General features: G+C 37.2%; 1 protein-coding gene across 3 annotated transcripts in view; it reads left to right on the top strand.

The window, feature by feature from the left end:
* Zip48C (Zinc/iron regulated transporter-related protein 48C) overlaps nt 1-12,329 on the top strand; it is a 104,229-nt gene that overhangs the window by 45,992 nt on the left and 45,908 nt on the right. For 2 of the 3 annotated variants that reach the window (XM_074112790.1, XM_074112789.1), the window contains 2 exons: nt 6,300-6,398; nt 9,328-9,486. In XM_074112790.1, coding sequence (XP_073968891.1) covers nt 6,300-6,398; nt 9,328-9,486 — 258 coding nt within the window. The remainder of the gene's footprint in view (nt 1-6,299; nt 6,399-9,327; nt 9,487-12,329) is intronic. The other variant, XM_074112791.1, reaches the window with a different exon arrangement.

Below are 12,329 nucleotides of genomic sequence, written 5' to 3'. Positions count from 1 at the left end.
ATACTTAACTATAAATTTCTCATATTAACCATTAAATAAAATCCAAGGCCTAGAGACCGGGGAAATCGAACCCATTAAACCAACAATACATCTTAGCTTCGCGGGTCTAGCCTATAACCGCCTAACATACTTAACTATAAATTTCTCATATTAACCATTAAATAAAATCCATGACCTAGAGACCGGGGAATCAATCGAACCCATTAAACCAACAATATATCTTAGCTTCGCGGGTCTAGTATCTTAACCGCTCGGCTATCGTGGTGTATAGTTTGCACTTCAACAAAAGTAAAAATTAACTCAAAACTGGACTTCTGTTCATTTATCTCGAACAATATTGGTATCAAACATATCGGACCCTCTGTCATGTCCCATCAAAACTCTTGCTATTCCCTTAAAAAATTATGTACAATCGATAAAGCTGTGCTATACATTTGCACTTCTGATAGATCGATATCCTTCCAATTTGGATTTTTTTTTTTTTTTGAACATTTTATACTTTAAGTATTGTAGAGAAGCGTACAGTATACTGAAACGGTACTTAATAGTCTAAAATCTGCACAATACAATGCGTTCTTTTACTTGAAAAGTAAATTAAACTGCAAACAAGTTGAAAGAACATCGGCTACAATTTTTAGGAATTTTGAATTAATGTTAAAAAATAAAAAATTAGATGTGCAATAAATATTGAATGATTACACAGAATGCACCTTGAATTCAGCAGCATGACGCCGAGTGCAATATTCAGTCGACCGAATCTCTTTTCAACTGCATCCAACTGTACTAACTACTTACTATACAGGATCGTCTCTTAAGTTTTGTTCTGTTTATTGCAACCATTATGTAGCAGACTCTGGCGCACAAGGCTCAGTGTGCAATGCAACACCATTGAAACTAGATACCTGTGAATGGAATTCATTTACTTCATACTTTCCCATACACATACACATGCAGTGTACATATGTGTGTCGCCATGCTTGTATGTGTAATAATAGGCACCCTGAGATATTTACTAGATAGTCGTAGAATTTTCATTTTCCCATGCTGCCAGAAATAAGGTCGCAACGAATGTTTCGAAACTTGGTATCCCACCGGAAGTGGAACAGCTTTACCCTGAATACGATCTTTACTTCCTGTAACACGTAAGAAGAAGAAGAAAAAACAGTTGGGCCCAATTTCCCATTTTGAATTTTCAAGAAAAATCTCCGTATTCAGATAAGCTGCGTCCGAAAAGCTGGTTTTTACAATACAAATTTGTCTGTCTTTGTATGTGTGTTTCCTCTCCACCCACCGTCACCGTCAGAACTCGATTAACCGGAAACAACACTAAATCAATTTTTCTACTCTTCTCACATCCTGTGGCTTTTTCTCCTTATCAACATGGACCCACTGTTTCATAACCTGCACCTTTATCTTCTCCCTGCTTCCCCCCTAAGGGAGTAAAACTAATTATAGACAGGCAGCGGACTCAAGTAGATAGTGTGAAGGTCAAAGATGTGAAAAGAAAAGTCCTGAAAATCTAAAAATATCCAATATATGTTATTTCAAATGACAAATAATTATAAGTTATAAGAACTGTTCATTATTTTTGGTGACTGAATCATAGTTTCAGTAGGATGAAAAATTATTGCCAGTTTCAGTCATTATAAACTTTATTATGTTAACAATTGAAGAGGGACAAAAAAACTAAATATTCTTTAAGATGTATTCCTTATGTTGTGTCTGCTGTAAGGATTAGTTAATATATTGCGATGGGGTCATTTGGGGCTCAATTTGAACTTTCTAGGGCATTTTTTAAGCTTGCTCTAAGCAAAAGTTATTTTGCAGCTTTTTTGCACCAAAATAATAATTTTCAGTAAAACTTGAGTACATATTAAGTACTTTAGTCAACAGATTTCTTGTTTTTGAGCTTTTAAGTGGCATTTTGTGTCTTGTCGAAGCGAATGTTAGTTATATTATTATGCCTGTCAAAAAGAAAAATAATAATATCTACCTAATATAAACATTAAATAAACCTAATAAAAAAAATTGTGTTTTCCAAGGAATGTAAAGAATGTAAGGAATGTAAAAGAAAGTTATCTGCAGTAGAAAACTCATTTTTGCTCCAAATCTAACCTAAGTTAGAGAATAAGTAATAATAAACAAGTCTGCACCAAAAGATGTAGAATGGAACATACAATATGGGGCGCCACTAAACACATTTTCAGAGAAAAATGTAGATAACTCCTTTTTGCACCAAGCTCTTCAATTGGCAACACTGATTTCCTTAAAACCAAACACAATCACACACACACAGACCGTTCACATTCAGTCCATGAACAGAGACAAGACAGAAGACGCACCAACCCTCTAATGATGTAAAACAGTATATTGTCAATTAGCCCTGAAGATGACCTAGTCCCTTTGGTCGAAAGCTCGGCATAATAAAGTTTGTCATGACTGAAAATGGCATTAATTTTTCATCCTATAAGTTATAAGTTTAAATAAGTTATTTAAAAACCATTATTTCAAGTAACTATTTCGCAAATTCGAAAAAAAATTAAAAAAAAAAAAATCCCATTTTTAAAAATTCAACGCGATTGCAATACTTCCGCTATTTAGCGCTCAGAGAAAGTAACGATTTAGAAACTAAATTAATGAGTTGTAAAATTAATAAAATTTAATTCAAAATAATATAATAACAAAATTTTTAATGAAATTAAATAACCAGAGGTCCTCGCGAACAGCGGACTTTAATTCGGAGATCAAAATGGCTGGTGCAGAGTCTCCTTCCTCTGGACCAGCAGCCAACAAAATGGCCGCCCAGCTTCTTCCTTCTGTCCAGTCTTATATGTTATATATATATTTTGTATTTTAATTATTCTCATTAATAATAATCTTTTAAATTTTTATTTAATTATTTCGTATTTTAGCAATTACCGGATGTCTTCTTGTAACTTACACCTTTTAATGTGGGTGGGGGGGAGGTGATTAAACTAAATATAAGATTTGAACTATTAAGCTAAACTTTGAAGCTGTAAGTAGCAGAGGATAAGCTCTTGGTAGTGAGACTTGATGTAAGTGGTTATTTATTTTTTAATGTTTATAAACTTATCCCTTTTTAAACGAACATGGCCGAGAGCAAAAAGTATTGTAACCAGAGAGAAATCAAATCTTAATATTTTTATTAACTTTAAATGATAAAAAAAAAATAGTAAAGTAATTGCCTATTTTTTCAGGCGGGGCTTAACGTCCAACTCCCAATTAGGTGTCGTGGACGGAGGCGACTAGCGAACATACTTTACTATTAAATTTCTCATATTAACCATTAAATAAAATCCAAGGCCTAGAGACTGGGAATCGAACCCACTAAACCAACAATACATCTTAGCTTTGCGGGTCTAGCCTATAACCGCCTAACATACTTTACTATAAATTTCTCACATTAACCATTAAATAAAATCCAAGGCCTAGATACTGGGAATCGAACCCACTAAACCAACAATACATCTTAGCATTGCGGGTCTAGTATCTTAACCACTCGGCTACCGTGGCGCCTACTTTAAATGATTAAAATTGATTTGATTAAAACCAGACGGAAAGTTCATTCAAAAAGATTGATGGCTGTCGTCCTAAAACATCAACGTGGACGAATTAAAAAGGTGTTTTAGTTCATAAAAGGCGTTCATCTTTCCACGTGGTTTTTCTTTTTTAGGATGTATTCAGTCTCGAATTTGAGAGATATTCCTCTAAAGTGTGTTTACAGTATTATGTACAGTCCCACCACTTACCATTACCATGTATTAGAGGATGAGACTTTCAACGGAAAATCCCAAGTTAAAGGGAAATCTTCTCTCCTAAATGTCGCACTTCACTATTTAGCTTTTCCTCTAAAATTACCTCTTCGATTTTCTTTCAGTACGTTTTGCACATATATTTGAGAAAATTCAATAGAGGCAAGCTTTCTAATAATCATTTGATTAATTTGCCAAGGGAAATTCGGCGGAAAATATGGCGGTGCTGAGGAGAGTTGATGATAGACAATCAATTTTCAGGCGCGGTATGTCCTGCCGTATTTTGGACCGAGATTTCCGGTTATCATCAAAGAATGCAGAGACTTATTTTCATTCACTAATGTAATTGGACAAAATTCCAACTCTGTTTCATTAAAAACAGAAGTTTTGAACCCTTGCTGAAGATTATACCCATCAAAGGTTTTTTGTTTTTGTTTTGTTATTAACGAATTAGGAACTGCGATCGAAGTAGCTCTATGGAGACCTTACATTCTGTAAAGGTGATGAAAACTTTCAGTCGCGATCTTTAGGGAAGTTTTAGGATGAGCGGCGGGAGGCAGCCTCCGGGCTAACATACGCTTCGCCTCCAATACCAAGGTATTGTGAAGGAAAACATTTCCGACGGTATTTCCGAGTTAGGGTATACTGTCTCCAGCATCTGGTAACTCCGTGGTTCTCCAAGGAAACCCCAGAAAGAGCACAGGGAGCCACTCTCTGATGCCAGCTAACCCCCTTTCCCAAACGTTCCCTGGATATCCACAAATTAGCTAAAGGGAATCAGACCACCACCAGAGATTTTTTGGCAGAACGGATCACCACTTCAACAAACCCTTCTACCTGTAATCTCTTCCAAGATATTCTTGAATGGGATTCCTTCAGATTAAATGAAACTAGATTGATTATAGATTGTATTAAAAGGGCGGTTCCAGCAAAAAGGGGAAGGAACGCATGCAATCCAAAATGCCCATTGTTCCCCGTCCACCGCTCATCTCATGAGAGATACCGGGGCGTCAGGTCCAATAAATTCGGCTAAAGATTGCTGGATAGCAGTACAATAAACTAATAAAGTAGTAACAGGTCACTAGGGTGCTTGGCGACTCAATCGCCCAGTGCACTGAATAAACCTAGTAAGTTCGTTAAGATTACCTGATGCTACGGTAGGGGGACATTTGACTGAAGAAACTCGATGGATGCTAATTCAAATCCAGTTGCATCCCTCCTTCCCTCGAGAAAACAGGAAAGGCGGGAAGCTGGCATTGAGGAATCACTCCCTGATCCCAGTACATACTCCGAGACGATGTTCTTTTCAACCCTCTCCAGTTGTGCGGGATTCCCTTCCATCTCTTCAGCGTGACGTGTACGTAATGCGAAGTTCAAAGATTAAACAAAATTTGTAAACTTAAACCCTGAGGAATGCGCGGGAAGAGGAAATCCTGTGAGTGTTCACACCAAATAATTGTTTAAAAACGGATATTGTGTATTGTAAAAGTTGATATCCTGTTGAAAGTTTAATTTCATATCAAAGTGGCCAGTTTTATATTCTATTTATAGCCATAACAGTATTTAGGCAACACTGGACAGGAAATAGACCAAAAATACCAAAATAGTAAATATTTCCTTTTGAAATATTTCCCTCGATAACCAAATTTTAATTACACTAAAATGCTAAACATTTCTGGAATTCACCTTTTTCCCTCCAGTAGATTACTTTGATTTTGGTTTTGTTAAAATATTGTTTTTGGTAAAAGGATTTCCAGGAGGATGGAATGCAAAAGCTATTCCATGTATGTTTTGGGCGATAGTAGAAAGTAGAGGGTCCCGCGGGGAGTGCCACCAAGGTGAATTCCCAAGTCGCTGGTAGCGTTACAGATATCCGCTTTACCTCCGTATCAGCGGAACATCCCCTAGGAACTAACGGGGGTATCTTTTAGAATACCGGGGGGGGGGGAAGCCGTGAAATGTATTTTTTTTTCTGTTTGTCTATTTGTCTAGGAAAAGGGAAGTATTGTGAACGCGCCAAATGAAAACTGTTCCGGTAGGACAGTTGTATAAGGATTGATCGTCAGAAACTGCTCGAAAAATCTTCCCAAATTTTCCTTAAAATATTGGCCAAATTTGGGGTAGGAATATTAAGCGGCTTCCCTCAATCCTTTCATCACGGGAAGTAAGATTCAATTCTGCCTTCCTAATCACTAATTACTGCAACATTCTCTGCATTCCAGGATATCCGTAATGACTCCTTCCTTCCTCCAAACACTTTTCCCAGTTGTTCTAAGGATGACTTTCTTTGTGCTCGTGACTCCTTGTGTAGGAGTTTACATAACGCCGTTGTTTCCTGTGAAAGAGTAGTACTTAAGGAAGTAGAGATTGAATTACTCCCCAACCCCGTCGACTATTATTTCGAGAGAGCGGAAGTAGTAACATTACGTTGCAATTTCCCGGATTGTTACTCCTGATTTCCTATTAATTTGAAACAAAAACAAAAAAAAAATTGTCCTAATCAGTTTGTGTTGATGTGTTGTACAGGAACCTGGCGATTGGCATTGGCATCCAGAACTTTCCGGAAGGATTGGCCGTGAGTTTGCCATTAAAGGCGGCCGGATTTTCCACACTGGCCAGCTTCTGGTAAGAAAAAAAAAATGTTCATTTTTTCTTTTAAGAAAATTTAGAATCTTGCGGGACACCCTTTCCCCAAATAGTTCATACTACAATCTCTCATAGTTTATGTGTCGAGAAAATCTCTTCTAGCGGTGGGGGCAGAGGGACGTCCTAGAGTCTTCTAAAAGCTTCTTGAAGAAACGTAACAAAATTTACGAAAGAGAATATTTGGTGTAGCAAATTCAAAATTACCTGTTTTACGTCCATTAATTGAGGCGCCACGGTAGCCGAGCGATTATAGGCTAGACCCGCAATGCTAAGATGTATTGTTGGTTTAGTGGGTTCAATTCCCGGTGTCTAGTCCTTGGATTTTATTTAATGGTTAATATGAGAAATTTACAGTAAAGTATGTTAGGCGGTTATAGGCTAGACCCGCAATGCTAAGATGTATTGTTGGTTTAGTGGGTTCGATTCCCCCGGTCTAGGTCTTGGATTTTATTTAATGGTTAATATGAGAAATTTACAGTAAAGTATGTTAGGCGGTTATAGGCTAGACCCGCAAAGCTAAGATGTATTGTTGGTTTAGTGGGTTCAATTCCCGGTGTCTAGTCCTTGGATTTTATTTAATGGTTAATATGAGAAATTTACAGTAAAGTATGTTAGGCGGTTATAGGCTAGACCCGCAATGCTAAGATGTATTGTTGGTTTAGTGGGTTCAATTCCCGGTGTCTAGTCCTTGGATTTTATTTAATGGTTAATATGAGAAATTTACAGTAAAGTATGTTAGGCGGTTATAGGCTAGACCCGCAATGCTAAGATGTATTGTTGGTTTAGTGGGTTCAATTCCCGGTGTCTAGTCCTTGGATTTTATTTAATGGTTAATATGAGAAATTTACAGTAAAGTATGTTAGGCGGTTATAGGCTAGACCCGCAATGCTAAGATGTATTGTTGGTTTAGTGGGTTCAATTCCCGGTGTCTAGTCCTTGGATTTTATTTAATGGTTAATATGAGAAATTTACAGTAAAGTATGTTAGGCGGTTATAGGCTAGACCCGCAATGCTAAGATGTATTGTTGGTTTAGTGGGTTCAATTCCCGGTGTCTAGTCCTTGGATTTTATTTAATGGTTAATATGAGAAATTTACAGTAAAGTATGTTAGGCGGTTATAGGCTAGACCCGCAATGCTAAGATGTATTGTTGGTTTAGTGGGTTCAATTCCCGGTGTCTAGTCCTTGGATTTTATTTAATGGTTAATATGAGAAATTTACAGTAAAGTATGTTAGGCGGTTATAGGCTAGACCCGCAATGCTAAGATGTATTGTTGGTTTAGTGGGTTCAATTCCCGGTGTCTAGTCCTTGGATTTTATTTAATGGTTAATATGAGAAATTTACAGTAAAGTATGTTAGGCGGTTATAGGCTAGACCCGCAATGCTAAGATGTATTGTTGGTTTAGTGGGTTCAATTCCCGGTGTCTAGTCCTTGGATTTTATTTAATGGTTAATATGAGAAATTTACAGTAAAGTATGTTAGGCGGTTATAGGCTAGACCCGCAATGCTAAGATGTATTGTTGGTTTAGTGGGTTCAATTCCCGGTGTCTAGTCCTTGGATTTTATTTAATGGTTAATATGAGAAATTTACAGTAAAGTATGTTAGGCGGTTATAGGCTAGACCCGCAATGCTAAGATGTATTGTTGGTTTAGTGGGTTCAATTCCCGGTGTCTAGTCCTTGGATTTTATTTAATGGTTAATATGAGAAATTTACAGTAAAGTATGTTAGGCGGTTATAGGCTAGACCCGCAATGCTAAGATGTATTGTTGGTTTAGTGGGTTCGATTTCCCCTGGTCTAGGCTTTGGATTTTATTTAATGTTTAATATGAGAAATTTACAGTAAAGTATGTTTGCTAGTCGCCTCCGTCCACGTCACAACTAATTGGTAGTTGGACGTAAAGCCCGCCTGAAAAAATTGGCAATTACTTTACTTTTAATTTTTAACTTTACGTCATTAATTTGTGGATATATTTCACATTAATGTTGATCTCCATTTCTCCTCCCCCAAAACTCAAAATCATGAAGTGGCGCTTCTGATTGGCTAATTTTGCCCAAAAGCGAATTATCTTTCTTTGGGTGGACCCTAAACCAAATATAGGGAGATGGAATTTTTAGCGTTCTGTGGCTTACAGGACGTTCAAACCAATTCGTAAAAACCCCTTTTTCCACACTCAAGATGTGAATTTCCTTTGTAAAAAAAACTCAATTCGGAAAATCTGCTCGATTACTGTAATCTACGAGACATAAGCGGAAGTAAACTGAACACGCTACGTGTTTGATTCAGTGATGGCTTCCCATTGTGGTGGCGTGAATTGGTCACGTAATCCAGGGATTTTTATTAACGAGCTGCATTTGTATGTTAACAAGTAGCAGGACAGCTGTCACGATAAATCATACCCTGTTAGTACTACCGGATATCCCTCGCGCGAGATCTTGGAGTTTGGAGTTCAGCCGATTTGTCCTTCTCTGGAACTTAAGACAACTCCAAGTTATGGGCTGTAAAGCGTGCAACCTTTAGCCATTTTTAAATTTAAGTCGACAACTTCCTGTGTGTTGTGGAAATTACCGCAACTTACTGAGGAACTCCCACAGCAATGCTTTAGGAAACCCCTAAAGGTGTCACTTCCGGGAGAGGAAGTGATTTACCTCTAAAGCACTGTTTAAGGGCGATGTACGATTTTATTCCTTATTATCCACTGAGGATGGCTAAATATTTGCTCAAATTTCCACTTGGAATGGAAATTCCATATGCAGAAGTGTCCCCTTTATTTGAATGGTTTTTCCACCCACCATTTTTGAAGTTTTCTCGAAGATGATTTTCCTTAGATTTTCACTCAACTTTCGCTATTTCCAGATCAATTGATTTATTTGGATAATTCCATAATTTTCTTTATTTTTATGCCAGGTACGGACAATTGAGTGGCATGGTGGAACCATTGTTCGGTCTGATAGGAGTTCTGCTGGTGACCGCTGCCCAGCCAGTTCTGCCTTACGCCCTGGCGTTCGCCGCCGGAGCTATGATCTACGTGGTGGTGGACGACATCATTCCCGAAGCTAATACCAAGTGAGTATTTTTTTTTTCTCCCAAAATCCTTTTTGCAAATCAATCATCCACTTCCTCTCATATGCGGGCGATGTTAAAACCGGATGATTTTTCCATAGTATCAGGAAGTGACTATAGTATGGAAACTTATGGCCGACAGTTGGAGTCTGTATGAAACATTTTGACTTTTTAAGTCTAATAAATAATTATACAGTCGACTCTCGATAATACGAACCAACCTCGATAATTCGAAATCCTTTTCCCTTAACAACAGGGGGTGGAGAAGGCTCTACAATTCGAACGAGGCCACCTTCCCCTCTTTATAATTCGAATTTTCCCTAGTAATGTTTACTTCTCATTTTCCGCTCATTGTTCATTTCCTGCGTATTGTTTCCCTCCTTTTCAGCCCTGTTTAACTTCCCAATTCTCTTTCGATGTTTGATTTAGTTTGTCACGATGGGAAGAACGTCTCCCTTACTGTGTCCGACTAAAAAAGAAAAATTATGGCGGCCGTGGAAAGTGGTCCGGAAAAAAGAAAAGATATCGCCAAAACTTTCAATATTCATTTTTACTTTTTTCACTTGATCTGCTATACAGGGTGAACCAGTAAGTATTGTCCATAGGCCTACTGTGTGTAGTACATCTAAAGTGGAGTTCAATGACGTATTGGCCAACTTCATATTTTCCACTGTTCTTGAGTGACGTCACTTTTTTTCCACTAAAAATGTTATTACTCAGAAAGTTTTAGTCCGAAATCGATTCTGATGACACAAGGAACAAGGAAGTCAAAGGTCACAAATTGCACTTAAAAAGTATTTTTAAAAAAAAACTGGAAAATTTGAGAAAATGTTAGGAAATATTTGAAACAAGTGCCATTTTTATAAAAAAAATTCATATAGTTTGCATTTACTCCAAATTATAATTTCACACACCACTTCCTGTTGAAAAAGAAAAGACTGAATAAACCTTAACAACTTTTCTTTTTTTTTTTTAGTGCAATTTGTAACCTTTGACTTCCTTATTTTAAGACAGCCTACTTTAAAATTGACTATTGGTCCATCTAAAAGAGTTTTTCAATGAATTAAACAACTTGATAAACTAACACTGTTGAGTGCTCGTCAACACGTTTTCTTGCATAACAAACGTAATTTCTCATATGAAGATAAAAGGAATCCTGGAAAATGGATATACCGTTAGAAAGCCTACATTAGACAAGGAAACTATTATAAAAAGCGGCCAGCACCTAGGTCGGAGATAATGATCACCTAATGGCCTAATGAGTTTTCTTAAAAGTTTCGGATTACTTTTATTTTTCCAGTATCTCGGAGGAAGATTGAGGCTGTTTGGAGAATAACTTATGCTTCGAAATGGTATCAATTTTTCAGAAAATTTATCTGTCTTTCTAATCGCGTCATCAGAATCGAATTCGGACTAAAACTTTCTGCGTAATAACATTTTTAGTGGAAAAAAAAAAGTGAGGTCTCTCAAGAACAGTGGAAAATATGAAGTTGGCCAATACGTCATTGAACTCCACTTTAGATGTACAGTAGGCCTATGGTCAATACTTACTGGTTCACCCTGTATATGTCTAAAATTTTAGTAAGTTCATACGTATTTTCAGTGTACGAGTATGTATATACGTACATATATCACGGGTTCGCCTAGAACGATTTCGTTCGTAAAGTTCACCAACATCAAACAATTTTCTTTCTCCTTATTATTTGGGTCAAAACTAACCAAAATCCACTGAAAACCAAATCGGTTTACGTTGCGGATTATTTTTTTTTTTTTTAATTTTTCAGGTCAAAAAACGGCTTTTTTTTTTTGCATTGTCAAGCCTAATAAATGCAGTTTTTGCAAGCATTTTGAAGCTGAAGGAATTTCCGACAGATTGATGTATTTTATAAATGATAAAAATGAAATTTCGACATTCAAAATCAATAAAAAAGACATATTTGAGCAAAATAAGGCAAAAACAAGGGTTTTCTCGCATTTCAAACCTTACTTAACAAATAAATCATCTTGTTTCTTTTTCTGTCGGGAATTCCCTCAGCTTCAATGCATTGGTTTTTCAAAAAACTGTATGGTTTTTCCATTTATTAGGCTTAACAATGCAAAAAAAAGCCGTTTTTTGACCTGAAAAATTAAAAAAAAAAAAAATAATCCGCAACGTAAACCGATTTGGTTTTCAGTGGATTTTGGTTAGTTTTGACCCAAATAATAAGGAGAAAGAAAAATTTTTCATGTTGGTGAACTTTTCAATTAAAATCGTTCTAGGCGAACCGTGATATACATAATAAATTCGATTTCCCCCCTTCTTGATAATTCGAAGTCTCGATAATTCGAATTTTTCTTGTAGTCCTTTGGATTTCGATTTATCAAGAGTCGTCTGTATATATGACCGACCAGTTAATTAGAATATATTTTCTAACTTGTAGAAGATAGATTGTGGTAAATGGAGTGCGAATGGTCATATTTATCTATCCCATGTATTGGAATAAATTTAATAATAATAAGGATGAGGAGTGGTGGGGGGCTAGGGCTGCATGCCAGCCGCGCCAGTTGGCGTACCAGCCGGTAGAGCGCAGCACCGCCGAGCTGGCGTAGGTCAATGACCTCTGCACCTTTCTCTTGGAGGAAGAATGCGCGCAATACACAGGCCTCGTCTTCTCCGTTGGAATGTAGGGTGACCCCCATAGCGAACCTTGCCTCGCTTACATACGCCAAACTTCTTCTTCTTCTTCTTCTGTACACTCCGTTTTCCCACTATACAACTTGCTGGAGAACGAACACAAGCTGCAAGAGAAGAGAGATTGGTCGTCATCGTCGCTGGCCGACACGTTCATTCATTCACCAAGTCTAGG

The sequence above is a fragment of the Rhodnius prolixus genome, unplaced genomic scaffold, assembly GCF_049639745.1.
Source record: "Rhodnius prolixus isolate KJV_2025 unplaced genomic scaffold, Rpr scaffold_1, whole genome shotgun sequence".
In the NCBI taxonomy this organism is placed as follows: Eukaryota; Metazoa; Arthropoda; class Insecta; order Hemiptera; family Reduviidae; genus Rhodnius; species Rhodnius prolixus.
The sequence above is the reverse complement of the archived record's forward strand: the minus strand, read 5'-3'. Positions and strand labels throughout refer to the sequence as shown.